The sequence below is a fragment of the Globicephala melas genome, chromosome 11, assembly GCF_963455315.2.
Source record: "Globicephala melas chromosome 11, mGloMel1.2, whole genome shotgun sequence".
NCBI lineage: Eukaryota > Metazoa > Chordata > Mammalia > Artiodactyla > Delphinidae > Globicephala > Globicephala melas.
Window position 1 is genome coordinate 11,449,872 of NC_083324.2, and position 12,551 is coordinate 11,462,422.

Below are 12,551 nucleotides of genomic sequence, written 5' to 3' on the forward strand. Positions count from 1 at the left end.
CACAGAAGGCCTCATTTAGGATAACTTATACCTGGGCAGCGTGCTCAAGTCCTTGGCAACAGGAAGGAGATCAGTGAATCATGTAGTCTTTCTTCCCAGCTCACCGTCCCCTCTCCTCAGGGAGCTGATGTAAATCACAGACTCCCTGAACTTCACAATCCATGCCTCGTTGCTTTACCATACGCCCCTGAACGTTTCAATGAAGCTCAGAACCACAGGGATGAAAGGACAGCTGGCCCGGAACCCCCAGAGCACACGCCTGGTGCCTCTACAAAGCCCTGCCTGAGAAGAGCGCTCTGCAAACCTGCGGCAGCTTCCCCCTTCCCGGGCCACGGCGGCCACGGCGGTCACGCTCCCCGTCAGCAAGAAGATTAATTTGGGACTCAGATTCCTCCATCACGTGATCCCTTCCTGATGATTAGCAAATTGTCTCCCAGAAAGGCTAGGCTGAGGCCAAACGGACCAACCAGGCCGAACTACACCGAGTGATCATTTAAAAAATATACCGCTTAGAGACCAGGTCTTATATAAGGAGAAAAAAACAGAAAGGGATCCATCATCAGGAAGAGAGGCCAAGTACATAGAGGTGGGAAGGCGGGCTACAGAGCGAGATCTAGGTTAGAAGCCCAGCCCCGGTTAGGGCGGCCGTGTGCTAATCTCGCTGAGCTGCAGTGCTTCCTCCTTTAACCTGGAGATGACACCCCCTGTCTGGGGCTTCTGAAGGTCACCTGCAAAGACTCACGAAGTTCCAGAGACTAGCGCCCGGTCCATGGTAAGGGATCAGTAGACGCTGGATGTTAGCTTCCCCGCTGGCTCCCGGTACCATGCTCCGAGCTGAAGCCGGGCTGGCAGGCCAGAGTGTGACCTGCCTCCAGGAGCTCTTTGCGCTCACCTTGATCATTTCCGCCACGTAACTCTCGGGCCCTGTGTACTCTGTGGAGTCCTTGACTTTCACCAGGACGATGAAGCACAGGTAGTGCCACATGTTGTGCTCCTCCTTGATGTGCTCTTCAAAGGTGACAGTCTTGTTGTCGAACTTGTCCCTTTCCAAGCCTAAAAAGAGACAGAAAGCCCCGAGTGAGCAGCCATGGGGCAGAAAAACCCACGAGAGAACCATCCATCCAGAGGAGGCTGTGGTTTCACTCCTGTCTTTATAAAGAGTTGGGCTCTGCTGGCCTTACAAATGCATTCACTTTTGCATCATAGCAGGAAAACACAGGCCGTGGGTCAGATGGACTTGGGCTTGAGTTCCACCTCTGCCACTGACCAGTCACTGTTTGGTCTCCACGTGCCTTAGCTGCCTTCTCAGGGGATGGGAAGGCACCATCTAGGTTCCAGGAGTGTGTGTGGGTTAAATGAGCATGGGTGTGACAGGTCCGTGCACATAGGCAACCAGGGAATGCGAAGTCCCTTCTCCCAGGTAAATGCCAAAAGGGAGACACGTTAAAAGGTTTGTGAGGAGACGGGGGAAGGACAAAAAGAACTAGACATACAGTTTAAATGACAGCTGGTAAGTTTATCTTTTGCAGAGGTATAGGTGAGCAATTCTGAAAACAGCTTCTGTGCATTCTTAGATTGAGCAAATAAATAAATATATGGTGATGCTGGGAGTCAGATATCTAACTGTCAAAGAAGGGAGCACAAAGATAGAAAGGGAGAGAGACAGAATAAACTCTGATTGTTGAATTGGAATTAGAGGTATGGGTGTGAACTCATCCTTTTTCATGTGTTTATGAAATAGATAGAGAACTCTGTGGATACATGTATCCTCTAGATTTGTACCCTAATTAGCCCTGGGAGCAGTGACACACCAAGAGGAATGAGCACACCCAGTCACCAGATCTTGGCTTCTAAATACCAGTCTCCACTAAACAGAACCAGAGCTCTTTGGAGAAATGGCTGATACCAGGGCTGGGTCAGGGAAGATGCAAGGTGAGCTTGCATCTAGAATACCTCATGGTGCTAAAAAAGTAAGAAAGTCCATAATAAATGATGGTGACGTGGCAAAAACACAGAAGCCTGCTTTGAAGGGGCTCTCAAAATCTGGGGCAATCTGAGCATCAGAATAAATTATGACAGTAAAGGGTTATACAACCCATCGAATTAACTAAAAACACACAAATCCATTGTGTTACAAATACAAAAGTACAAATATACGCAGGGAAAAGAGAAAGTTATTTCTTAAAGTAAAAAACCAATTAACAAATGTAGAAAAAACAGTAAAGGAAGAAGATCATCATTTGGCAAACATCACAATCACAGACTCAGGAAAAAACTGGATGCAAAAACTGGTGCGTTAACATTTAATTTGAGAAATAATGGGATATTTACGTTGCCTCCAAGTATCTCCTCATATAATGGTTCTCAATTACAAAGAGCAGAAAAGTAACTTCAGTGGAGAAACAGGGCAATTACCAGCTTAACCAAGGGATCAGAGTTAATACAACCAGTTATAAGATGAACTGGCAGCATGTACCTCCTGATATGAGGCACTGAGGAGAATACAGCATTTCTTTGATGTTCCTATAAAAAAATGCATAATCTCAATCTTACCATGAGGAAACATCAGAAAATCCCAAACCAAGGGACATTCTACAAGATAACTAACTTTTATATTCTTCAAAAATGTCAATGGACTGAATTCAACACATGACCTGGGACTATCATTTGCTATAAAGGACATTATAGGCATAAAGTGTGAACTCTGACTAGGATCTGTAGATTAAGTAAGAGTATTACATCCTTGTTAACTTCCCAATTTTGATAATTATATTGCGTATATATAAGAGAAGGGTCCTATCTTTAGGAAATATATCGTATTAAAATAGGGATAAAGGGGCATTGTGCCAGCCACTCTCAAACTGTTCAGAAAAATAGTGTGTGTGTGAATATAGAAAATGAAGGAAAACTTTAACATGTGACAAACTGGAGGAAAGAGTATATAGAAATTCTCTGTACTATTCTTATGACTTCTGTAACTGGAATTCTGTCAAAAGGAGAAGTTTTAAATGGTTTTAAGGGGACAAAAATCTAAGCTCTTAAGTTTTTAAATGGAAAAATGATCATTCTTTGAGTAGACGCACCAGTAGGAAATTTATGTATTTAGTAACTACATTATGAACAATCTTGAAATGACTACTCAGCTCCCAGATTCCTACATGATGAATCTGCATTTACATGTATTTCCTTGTAGTTATACAGAAAATGATATCTCTGGCACCCCATGCACCTCCCTTATGTAGCAGTTTACTACTCATCATTAAGTGCCTACACAGTGCACGCGCTATGCTAGGCGTGTTTCATAAACTAGCTCTCCTAAGTCCCAAGATAAGGCAGAGAAGTACATATTATTGTACCCATTTTACAGATGAACAATAAAGGTTCAGAGAAGTGAAGTGACTATACCATGGTTACACAGCTAAGTGGCAGAGGTTTAATCAGAAACCAGGTCTGACTCCCAAGCCCAAGCTCTGAACATTTGCACTGTATGCTCTTAGAGGACTCTATTTCCACTTAAAACCTGTTACCATCTGCAGTAAAGCCATCCACAGGCTGGAGGTGGAGGCAAGATCTCCATTCTGGTTACTTAGAATGGGAACACGAGATGCTCTGGCAGCCCAACAACCATGAGACCCTGAGACACATACATTTCAAATGGTGTATGATGATGCTTCTGCGAGCCCAAGCTTATTGCTTAAAACCGACCGCCAAGTGCTGCACTAAGTCCATGGGCACTCCAGACGCTCCCCAGCAGAACAGATCAGGGGCCGCTCAGTGCCAAGGGCAGGGACGCTGGAGAACGGCAGCGGCCCTTCCCACGGAGAGTCTGGGCTCCCCCAGCCCCTCGGCACAAGCCAGGCTGCCACCACTCACCGCAGATAAAGCACGTGGTCTTTAAGATCTCTTCTTTCTTCTGCTTTTCGCTCCTCAGATCGGCAAAGGTGTCAATGATGACCCCGAAAATCAGATTAAGGACAATGATGATGACCATGAAGAAGAACAAGAGGTCATAGATCACTCGAGCAGCAAAGAGGGGCTCCTGGAACAGAGGCACCTCTGTCAGCGGGTTACCCCCTGTCCCCAGCACTCGGGTCTGCAGAGCTCAGGGTAGAAGGAGGGGACCGGATGCCTCCAAGTCAGACGTCCCAGCCCTCCTGGCCCACCCCAAACCCCAGCAGCGCCGTGTGCTTCGTTCGGCACGTTACATTGGGTGTCAAAGTGTAAGAGCCACAAATGCAGCTCTTTTCACACCCGCTGTGTATACTGTGAGTTCTCCAAGTGTCACGTGGCACGTGCCCGAGAGCAGCTTCCTGGGATCTAAGGGGTTTACGAATGTGTTCATGCAGGCCAGACCTGGCCCCCGAAGGAAGGAATCGCTTAAATACACAGAGGGGAGAGCAGAAGCTGCCCCCCTCCGCACTGGGGCTTCCTCCCAGGGCTGCAACTCGACGGTGACCAGAGAGGAAAGCAGCTGGCTCTGCACGCACGTCTCCTCACCACCGCTCCCAGCCCTGCCTGTGTGTCTTCGGTTTACACTGGAGCCCACTGCGTGGTGCTCTCACCACCCACCCCGCCCCCCTGCTCTTCCTTCCCCTGGGGCGCAGCTACCTCTTTGGACGGCTTCCTGAGCACATCTCCCACTCCGCCCCCGCTCCGCAGCCCGTGACTCAGCACTGTGACGATGCACATCAGCAGCGTCTCGCACGTGTGCTCTTTATCTTGCTCCGTCTCTTCTGCAGGGACCCGCTCTGCGAACAGGGCAAGTCAGGAGAGATTTGAAACGTGAGTGAAAAGAGATACCGGGATTTGGACATCATGATTCCCGAATGCCACCTCACCAGCGGACAGACAGGAGCCAGAAAGAATAAAAGAAAGGAATCGAGCATCCAAGGCTTTCTTTTTCATCACTGTTTTCATCACTAAAACTTGCTAATTTCTCAAGCCCAGAATTGCCCTGCCCTCTATTAAATCTAAAATATTCCCTATCGTTTTCAGATTTTAAACTACAGTGTCAGCTCCGAACAGGCGCTGACAGGACGCTGAGTGATAAGCATCTCTTCTCTCAGCTCAGGGCCCAGGTTCCTCACCGGGGATGCTGTAGGGCTAAATCCAGCAACATTTTTACAGTTGGTCCGCTGAACGAATCGCCTTAAACTGGAAACTGTCCATTCTTACTGGTTTTTGGAGGAAGAACTTGCTGACCGCCCCCGGTAATGGTCTTGCTAAAACACCTATCTCATCATATCACTCCCCTCTCAACAACCTGGATCATCCTTTAAGTAAGCTTTGACCCCCTGAGCCTGACATGTAAGACCCTTCATGATCTGGCCCTCTGTTGACCTCTCTGGCTTCACTTCCTCCGGCTCTCCTTCCTCGTGATCGTTATCTCCCTAAACATGCCGTATTCTACGTCCAGGCCTTCAGGCACGCTGTTCCCTCCAACAGGAATACCGACCCCTCCTCCTTCGCCCAAGATTCTACTGTTTTCGTTCAGCTGTGACCTCCTGGGTGATACTCTTACTCCAGTACTAGGCTGGGTGCCTATCTTCTATATTCCATCCTTATTCTCAGCACTTAGCATCCTCTCTAGTAATCACCTCTTTGCCCACCTCCCTCTCCCCCGGCCCCGACCCTGCCACTATAGTTTATTATATCTTAGAGTACAACACAGTCCCTGGCAAATAGTGGGCACTCAGTAAATACTGGCTGAATCAATGAAGCAGCTATTTTCTTCCCACATAGCCTTCTTTCCCCCGCTTCATCCCCCTCCTCTCTCCCAGCCCTTCCTCTTTGCTACTGGCCTTACTTCTGAGCAGTGAGTCTGCTTTCATCTGCTTCCAATGTCATGTGCACCATCTAAGCCTCTGGGGGGAGCCTGGCACTAACATGGTAACGCTGCGAGGTCCTACCTTCTTTGGGTGCCGGAGAGGAGCAGTTCTCCCCAGTCTCCACCCTACACACGTCAGAGTACAGGAACTCGCTTGCCAAACTCTCACTGGCTTCTGGAGAGAGAAGGAAATTTTATGATGAACAATCTGGCAACATATGGTTAAAATGTTTGAAGTCCCCAACTCACGGCTGATTAAACAATTCTTTACATAAATAACACCCGACAAGCCTGCATATAAATTCAAAGCAGAGATGCAATTTACACTTTCATTTGGTGATCTGTATGGGAAAAAAGCCAGAAATGTCAATTCCTGTAAGCTTACTAGAAATATCGCACTTAAATAGCACCTCTCCAACTTTGAAGACAAACAGCTGAAACTCTTCGACAAACACTACTGAACATACAGACTCCAGCAAGATTTATACCAAGTCTGCATGAGAAGCGGGAGTGGAAATCTGAGACCCAGATCAGTTTAGTTCAGAACCCTAAGATGGTTGGCAGTGAATGCCATTTTTAGTGTCAACTTGGAGGCTGGAGTTACATGCCAAGAATGCAGCATTTGGGAGGGAGAAAAAGGCTGCCTGGCTTAGTTACAATTCTAGTTTGTTCCTTGGACTCAGGGCGCCTGGCTACCAGATGAAAAACCAGTAATATTTCACTTACTAGTGTCAAGTATTTTAATTGAGGGAAAAGGCACTTGGGTATCACTCAAGAATATGTATCTCTCTCTCTCAAAAGAGGAAATCTCTTCTGTTTTTTCTATAAATGAAAATCATATAGGCTCACTGTAAAACGTGCACATTGTTTTAAAAAAAAAAAAATGCCCCAGAGACAGCCACTGACTGCAGTTTGGGGGTATATTCTTCCATATTTTATAAGACATATATGAGCTTTTTAATTAAAAATAAAAATGTACACAGACCCTATTGTAGTTATTCTTCTGCAATTTCCTACCATATCCTGGGTACTCTTCCATGAAGGTTTATAAAGACGTACCATATCTGCAGGTGTCACCACACCATGGATGAACCACACTCTAATGAAACACTCCCTTACGTTGAGATCGCTTCCAGTTTCACACTGCAATGAACACACTTCCGTACACATCTGTTTCTACATTTTTTTTTTTAAAGGATAAATTCCCAGGGGTAGATTTACCAAGCCAGAGGGATGCATACTCCTATACTTTCAATATACATGGTCAAACTGTTTTATGAAAATGTTGTACTAGTTTAAAATAGGACTTTAGTAAATAAATTCAACGTAGCATCTGGACACTCACACTTCGCACTGACACATCATACCGCCCTTTGAATGAAGTGAAAACTAAGCCCTGTATTCAGTTCACACTCTGAGTGTTAGGGAGATACCTACACTGCCAAAGTCATCATTTTTAGTTCAGTTGTAATCAGGAAATACTCTTTTAACATTAAAAAAGCTCAGAAGATCCCAAACCCACCTGGAAGAATGGTTTCATTGGGCAGCCTATCTACTTCCAAGATGAAGTCATCCTTGAAGAAAAGGTAGCCCACTATTGAGAACAGGTAAACCAGGATCAAAGCCAGGACCGCCGTCAAGATGATGGACCGTCCATTGCGAGTGACGCTTTTAATGACATTAAGCAGAGTCTCTTCTCTGTACACTAAGTCAAAAAGCTTTAAAAACAAATGAAAGGACAACAATGGGACCATTTTAAGAAGCCTCTATATTAGATGGACATCAGTATCCCCTAATGACAACTTTATAATGATTTATAAACAATTTACCCTTCCGGAAAGTCAAAAGCATTATACCCTTAACGTGTTACCCTTGCCTGTCTTTACAGTGAAAACCGAGATGCTAAAAATAAGGAAAAACAAATATAAAAAAGGAGGGTGGGAAACAACAGCAATTTCAAGTTGTTTACATGTCGCTTAGAGGTCTTGGGAATAGAGAAGATACAGGCTGTGCCAGTGAGCTGCAGAGGACAAGGGAGGAAAGGGATGAGGGGCCTGGTATTCATTTAGGGATTATTCACTGAGCTTCTATTAAGGGCCAGCCACTCTGGATACGGGGCTGGCTGACCTGCAATGGGCCAGGCCAGGGAGCAGGGACTCTGGAGCGGACAAAGGTTCAAACCTCAGCTCAACCGCTTGCTACCACCAGGACCAGGCACTACCCCCTTCCTCTCAGAGCCTCAGTTTCATCATTTGCAGACTGGAGGAGAGAGACTTATTGTAAAGAATAAATAGACGATGTATATATAGTGCTTAGCATACAGTCATACTTATGTGCCGAGTAAGTCCACAATCGATGGTAATTATCATTAAATTCCTGACGAAGACACTGGGCCAAGGTCACACAGATAGTACACAGCAGGGATGAAGAGACTGGGCCAAGGTCACACAGATAGTACACAGCAGGGACGCTGGCGGTGGTAACACGCCAGGAAGCCTAAACCCTTCCCATGGCCCTGGTCGGGGCAGAGACCCCCTGCGGTTCACCGCGGGTTCACCATCTTGGTGCGCCCTCTGTCCAAGGGGCCTGCGCTTTGCAAGAGCTTGGCTTCATGAGAAATGGAGGCCCCCTGGAAGTACTTAGAGGTATGGGAGACCAGTAGCTGGTTTTCTAGGAACTACAATCTCAGATATTTGGCTGGAGGGTTGGCGGAGAGCCATGAGAGAAGAGATGCATGGTGTTATTCTGGACCTGGGTGGGGGCTAGCTTTAATATGGCCTCTGTGTGGACATCTGATCCTGTCCTGAAGGTCCTGCTTCCACCGTGGCTTTGGGGAATGACTGTGCACAGCCAAGTGAGTCAGGGGACAAGGGTGTGAATCCTGACTCTGCTTTTAATTCGTTGTAAGCTGTTGATCGGGCCATGAGACCTCTCTGGACCTCAGTTTCTGCACTGGTAAAATCAGTGGACTGAACTAGCTCATCTCCGAGTCCCTTCCAACTTAGAATTTTACGTCTGAGTTCATTTTCTGCTCAATTAGCCCCTCTGCCTCCATCAGGCCAGTCTGTGTCCTGAGACCAGTGTGAAGGGCACCGGGTAAAGGAGGACACTTAAAAGGAAGCAAGGAAGAGGCGTTTATTCGATATAAGAGTACAAAGGCTCATGTTGCTGTTAATGTTGGTTAAATATTTTCCAGCAACTCACCATGAAGCAGCAAGTAAGAGCAACTTCAGACAACAAACGCCACTTGTTTTCTGGGGCTAAGAACTGTAGACGTTATACAGCCCCCAAATCACTGAAATGACAAGTAACCTTTTCCTTTTCATTTATCTATCATTTCTGATTTTAAAACAATGGACATGTATCACTTGATAAGGAAAAACTTTCTTCTAATTAGAAAATTAGACAAGTGCAATGGTGAAAACACAAAAAAGCACAAAGAAAAAACAAAAATCACTAATAAGCCCAATATCTATAGACATTTACTCAACAAATTCTTTCCTTCTGACCTTACTACATAATTGAAAAAAGTGTAACGTATGCATACATATTTTTACAAAAACATTATACCGTAAGCTGGCATATAGTCCGCTTGCTTGGTAAAAAGAATCATGAACATTTTCATGTCAAAAAGATCACCTAGTTAAAGTACCTGCCTGGATGATAGCCTGATTGACGAACTCAGAATCTCTGTGAGGGTGTGATCAAAATAGATATTTTTTCAAATCTAAGTCAATAACTATCATCACAGCTCTGGTTAAAAATAAGCAGTGGGCTTCCCTGGTGGCGCAGTGGTTGAGAGTCCGCCTGCCGATGCAGGGCACACGGGTTCGTGCCCTGGTCTGGGAGGATCCCACATGCTGCGGAGCGGCTGGGCCCGTGAGCCATGGCTGCTGAGCCTGCGTGTCCGGAGCCTGTGCTCCGCAACGGGAGAGGCCACAACAGTGAGAGGTCCGCGTACCGCAAAAAAAAAAAAAAAAGCAGTGGTCTGATTTTTTGGATAATACCTTTTCTCTCTTCCTTCTGGTACTCTCACTCATTTTAGATTAGAGATTATTTGAATATGGTCCTGAGGTATTTATAGTCTCTTGAATTTGGGCAATATAGCTGCCACCTGTGTCTATATTTAATAAAAAGAACAATTAGATCTATTTGGATTTCTGAGAGCTTTTTCATTTTATGTCCATGGATCTTTGTTAAGGAAAGTTTTACTTCATTATGTTTTTAAGCTTTGTTTCTGTTATAATGTTTTCTGAGGAAAAAAATAATAAACCTTATGTCAGTTTCAAAAAAAATGATCACCTAGTATTCCAGTGTGTATGGAAAAACCACAGTCTACTCAATCAATATCTTTTCCTTTTTTAAACAGTCAAGATGTTTTCAATTATATATCATTAAAAGTAATGCTGTGATGAACACCTCTGCACGTGCCTGAATATATACCTGTCCAGTTGTTTCTTTTTGGCAAGTTTCCAGAAATGGAACTGTTGGGTCAAACATAACACACAAGATTCACTCCACTGCTTTCCGGAAAGGCTGCACCAATTTATCCTTACCACTGTTAGAGAACGAGGCCCATTTTAGCTCACTCTCACTAGAAGTGGGCATGATCGTGCTTCTGAACCTTTCCCAACATTACAGGTACAACACGGGATCACGCTCGTGTTTTAATCAATATGTCACTGTTTGACATTAGAACACTTCCACGTTTACTGACCATGTGAATTTCTCCCTTTCTTACCCGCCTGCTAAGGAACTTTGTACACTTTCATCTTGGGATGTTAATAGTTTGCTAAGGACACAACTTGAATGCAGGCTTGGGACCAGGTTCAGCCAGTCTCAGGGTGAACTTCAATTAGGCCACAGTCGCCCACTCTGCCTTTCCGCCCTGCTGGTGTAGAGTTTTCACGTGACGTGTGGGTTTTCCCTGCTAGAGGTCTCTCTTCAATTCCTTCCTGTCACAGGCTTTCCTCATTTATGGAATAATGTGAACGGTTTCACTATTTTGTCTGTGGTTCCCAACAGACATGTTAAATACTGCTTTTGACACCAAAAGGAACGCATCACTTGAAGTCACAGAAAGTGACTTAGAAACCCTGCAGAAGCACCTACGAGAAGCGTCCAACCCCAGTCTCATTTGACCCTGGTCAGTCTTTCTCAAAGTGCACTGAGCCGAGGTAGCATCACCAGCAGCTCGGAGCCCCTCTGATCCTTCTGTGACAGGTGAGGGACGGGAAGGCAGGCATGCAGACTGCAATGTGAAATACCGGTTTCACCGAAGCAGGGACTTTTTCACAGGCTCAAATGAAAGGCAGCTCAGGGCTGTGCTTAAGCACTTAGACCCGGGAGTCAACAGAGCTGCGTCACTGTCGTGGTCTCTGCCCCTGACTTGCGGTGCGACTCCGGGCAGGTGACCTGCCTCACCAGGCTCCACCTGGCCAGTGGTGATTTGCAGAGTTCGTCCGCCTCAAAGGCGGTCGTGAGAGAGGACAGAAAGAGCACACAGGGAACAGTCAGTAAGTGACAGTAACTGTTCTTTTCTACACTATGAGGCCCGTGAGGGCTGGGACGACACTGCCTCGTCTCACCATGACACCCACCGCGTCTAGTTCTGGCACTGGCTGGCACTGCCAGTGACCAAAAGAAAAGAATCTTATGAACAGAAAAAGAAACAGAGCCAACGGGATATAGATGGTTGGAAAAGTCATTTTCTGCCAGGGCGAGATGGCACTGTCTGAAGGGGACTCCCCTACCTCGTGGGAGAGACCCCTCAGCAGGGGTGGGAGAGACCCCGACTCAACTCTGCCTCCCCACTGAGAGAGGACAGGAATTTGTCAGGTTCCGGACTTGGGCCTCCCAGACTCACAAACAGGAACCCCACCCAGGGGTGTCATTGCATGAGACAAAAAGGCTTAGAAATATACACAGAGCTCTAAAGATCTCTGATAGAGAGCGACCAAAATTGGGCACGTAATGGCCATCACAAGTGTATCCAGAGACCTCTTTGCCTAAAACCTCAAAGTACGGCCAGACCTATTTTAAAATGAGGGGAAGGAATCCGTATCTATATCCCTCAGTCTGCCAACATCCACCACTAATGGAAGGAGCTAATCCTGGAGGCCTAAACGGTGCATCCTTTATGGTGTACGGCTGGGAGAGGGGAGACGGGATGACAGAGACGGTAATGACAGCCGGCCATCGCTCAGCATTTCTGTGGCGGTGCTGTTCTCAGACCCTGACACGTGAAGTAGCAGAAAATCCCTATGATGGCCCTGCCAGGAAATGGACTGTTCTCCCCATTTCGTAGATGGGGAAACTGAGGCACAGAGCAGTTAAGTCACCAGCCTGGAGACCACATGGACGGCAACTCCTGGAAGTGCCTTCCTTGCTCTGCTTTCTGCAAGTAGATCCCTCGTCGTTTCTTTTTTTTGGCTGCACCACGCGGATTGCAGGATCTTAGTTCCCCAACCAGGGATCGGACCTGCACCCTTGGCAATGAAAGCGCACAGTCCTAACCACTGGACTGCCAGGGTATTCCCAAGTCCCTCGTCTTAAGTCAACACTTAGGCCTTGATCATTTTTTTTTTTTTTTTTTTTTTTTTTTGCGGTACGCGGGCCTCTCACTGTTGTGGCCTCTCCCATTGCGGAGCACAGGCTCCAGACGCACAGGCCCAGCGGCCATGGCTCACGGGCCCAGCCGCTCCGCGGCATGTGGGATCTTCCC

General features: G+C 46.4%; 1 protein-coding gene across 7 annotated transcripts in view; it reads right to left on the reverse strand.

Moving 5' to 3' along the window:
• The window catches only part of ITPR1 (inositol 1,4,5-trisphosphate receptor type 1), a 319,423-nt gene that overhangs the window by 25,130 nt on the left and 281,742 nt on the right, over positions 1–12,551 (reverse strand). For all 7 annotated transcript variants that reach the window (XM_070046603.1, XM_060308111.2, XM_060308109.2 and 4 more), the window contains 5 exons: positions 7,350–7,545; positions 5,910–6,002; positions 4,609–4,748; positions 3,874–4,039; positions 893–1,053 (listed from right to left, as the gene is read on the reverse strand). In XM_070046603.1, the coding sequence (XP_069902704.1) occupies positions 893–1,053; positions 3,874–4,039; positions 4,609–4,748; positions 5,910–6,002; positions 7,350–7,545 (756 nt within the window). The remainder of the gene's footprint in view (positions 1–892; positions 1,054–3,873; positions 4,040–4,608; positions 4,749–5,909; positions 6,003–7,349; positions 7,546–12,551) is intronic.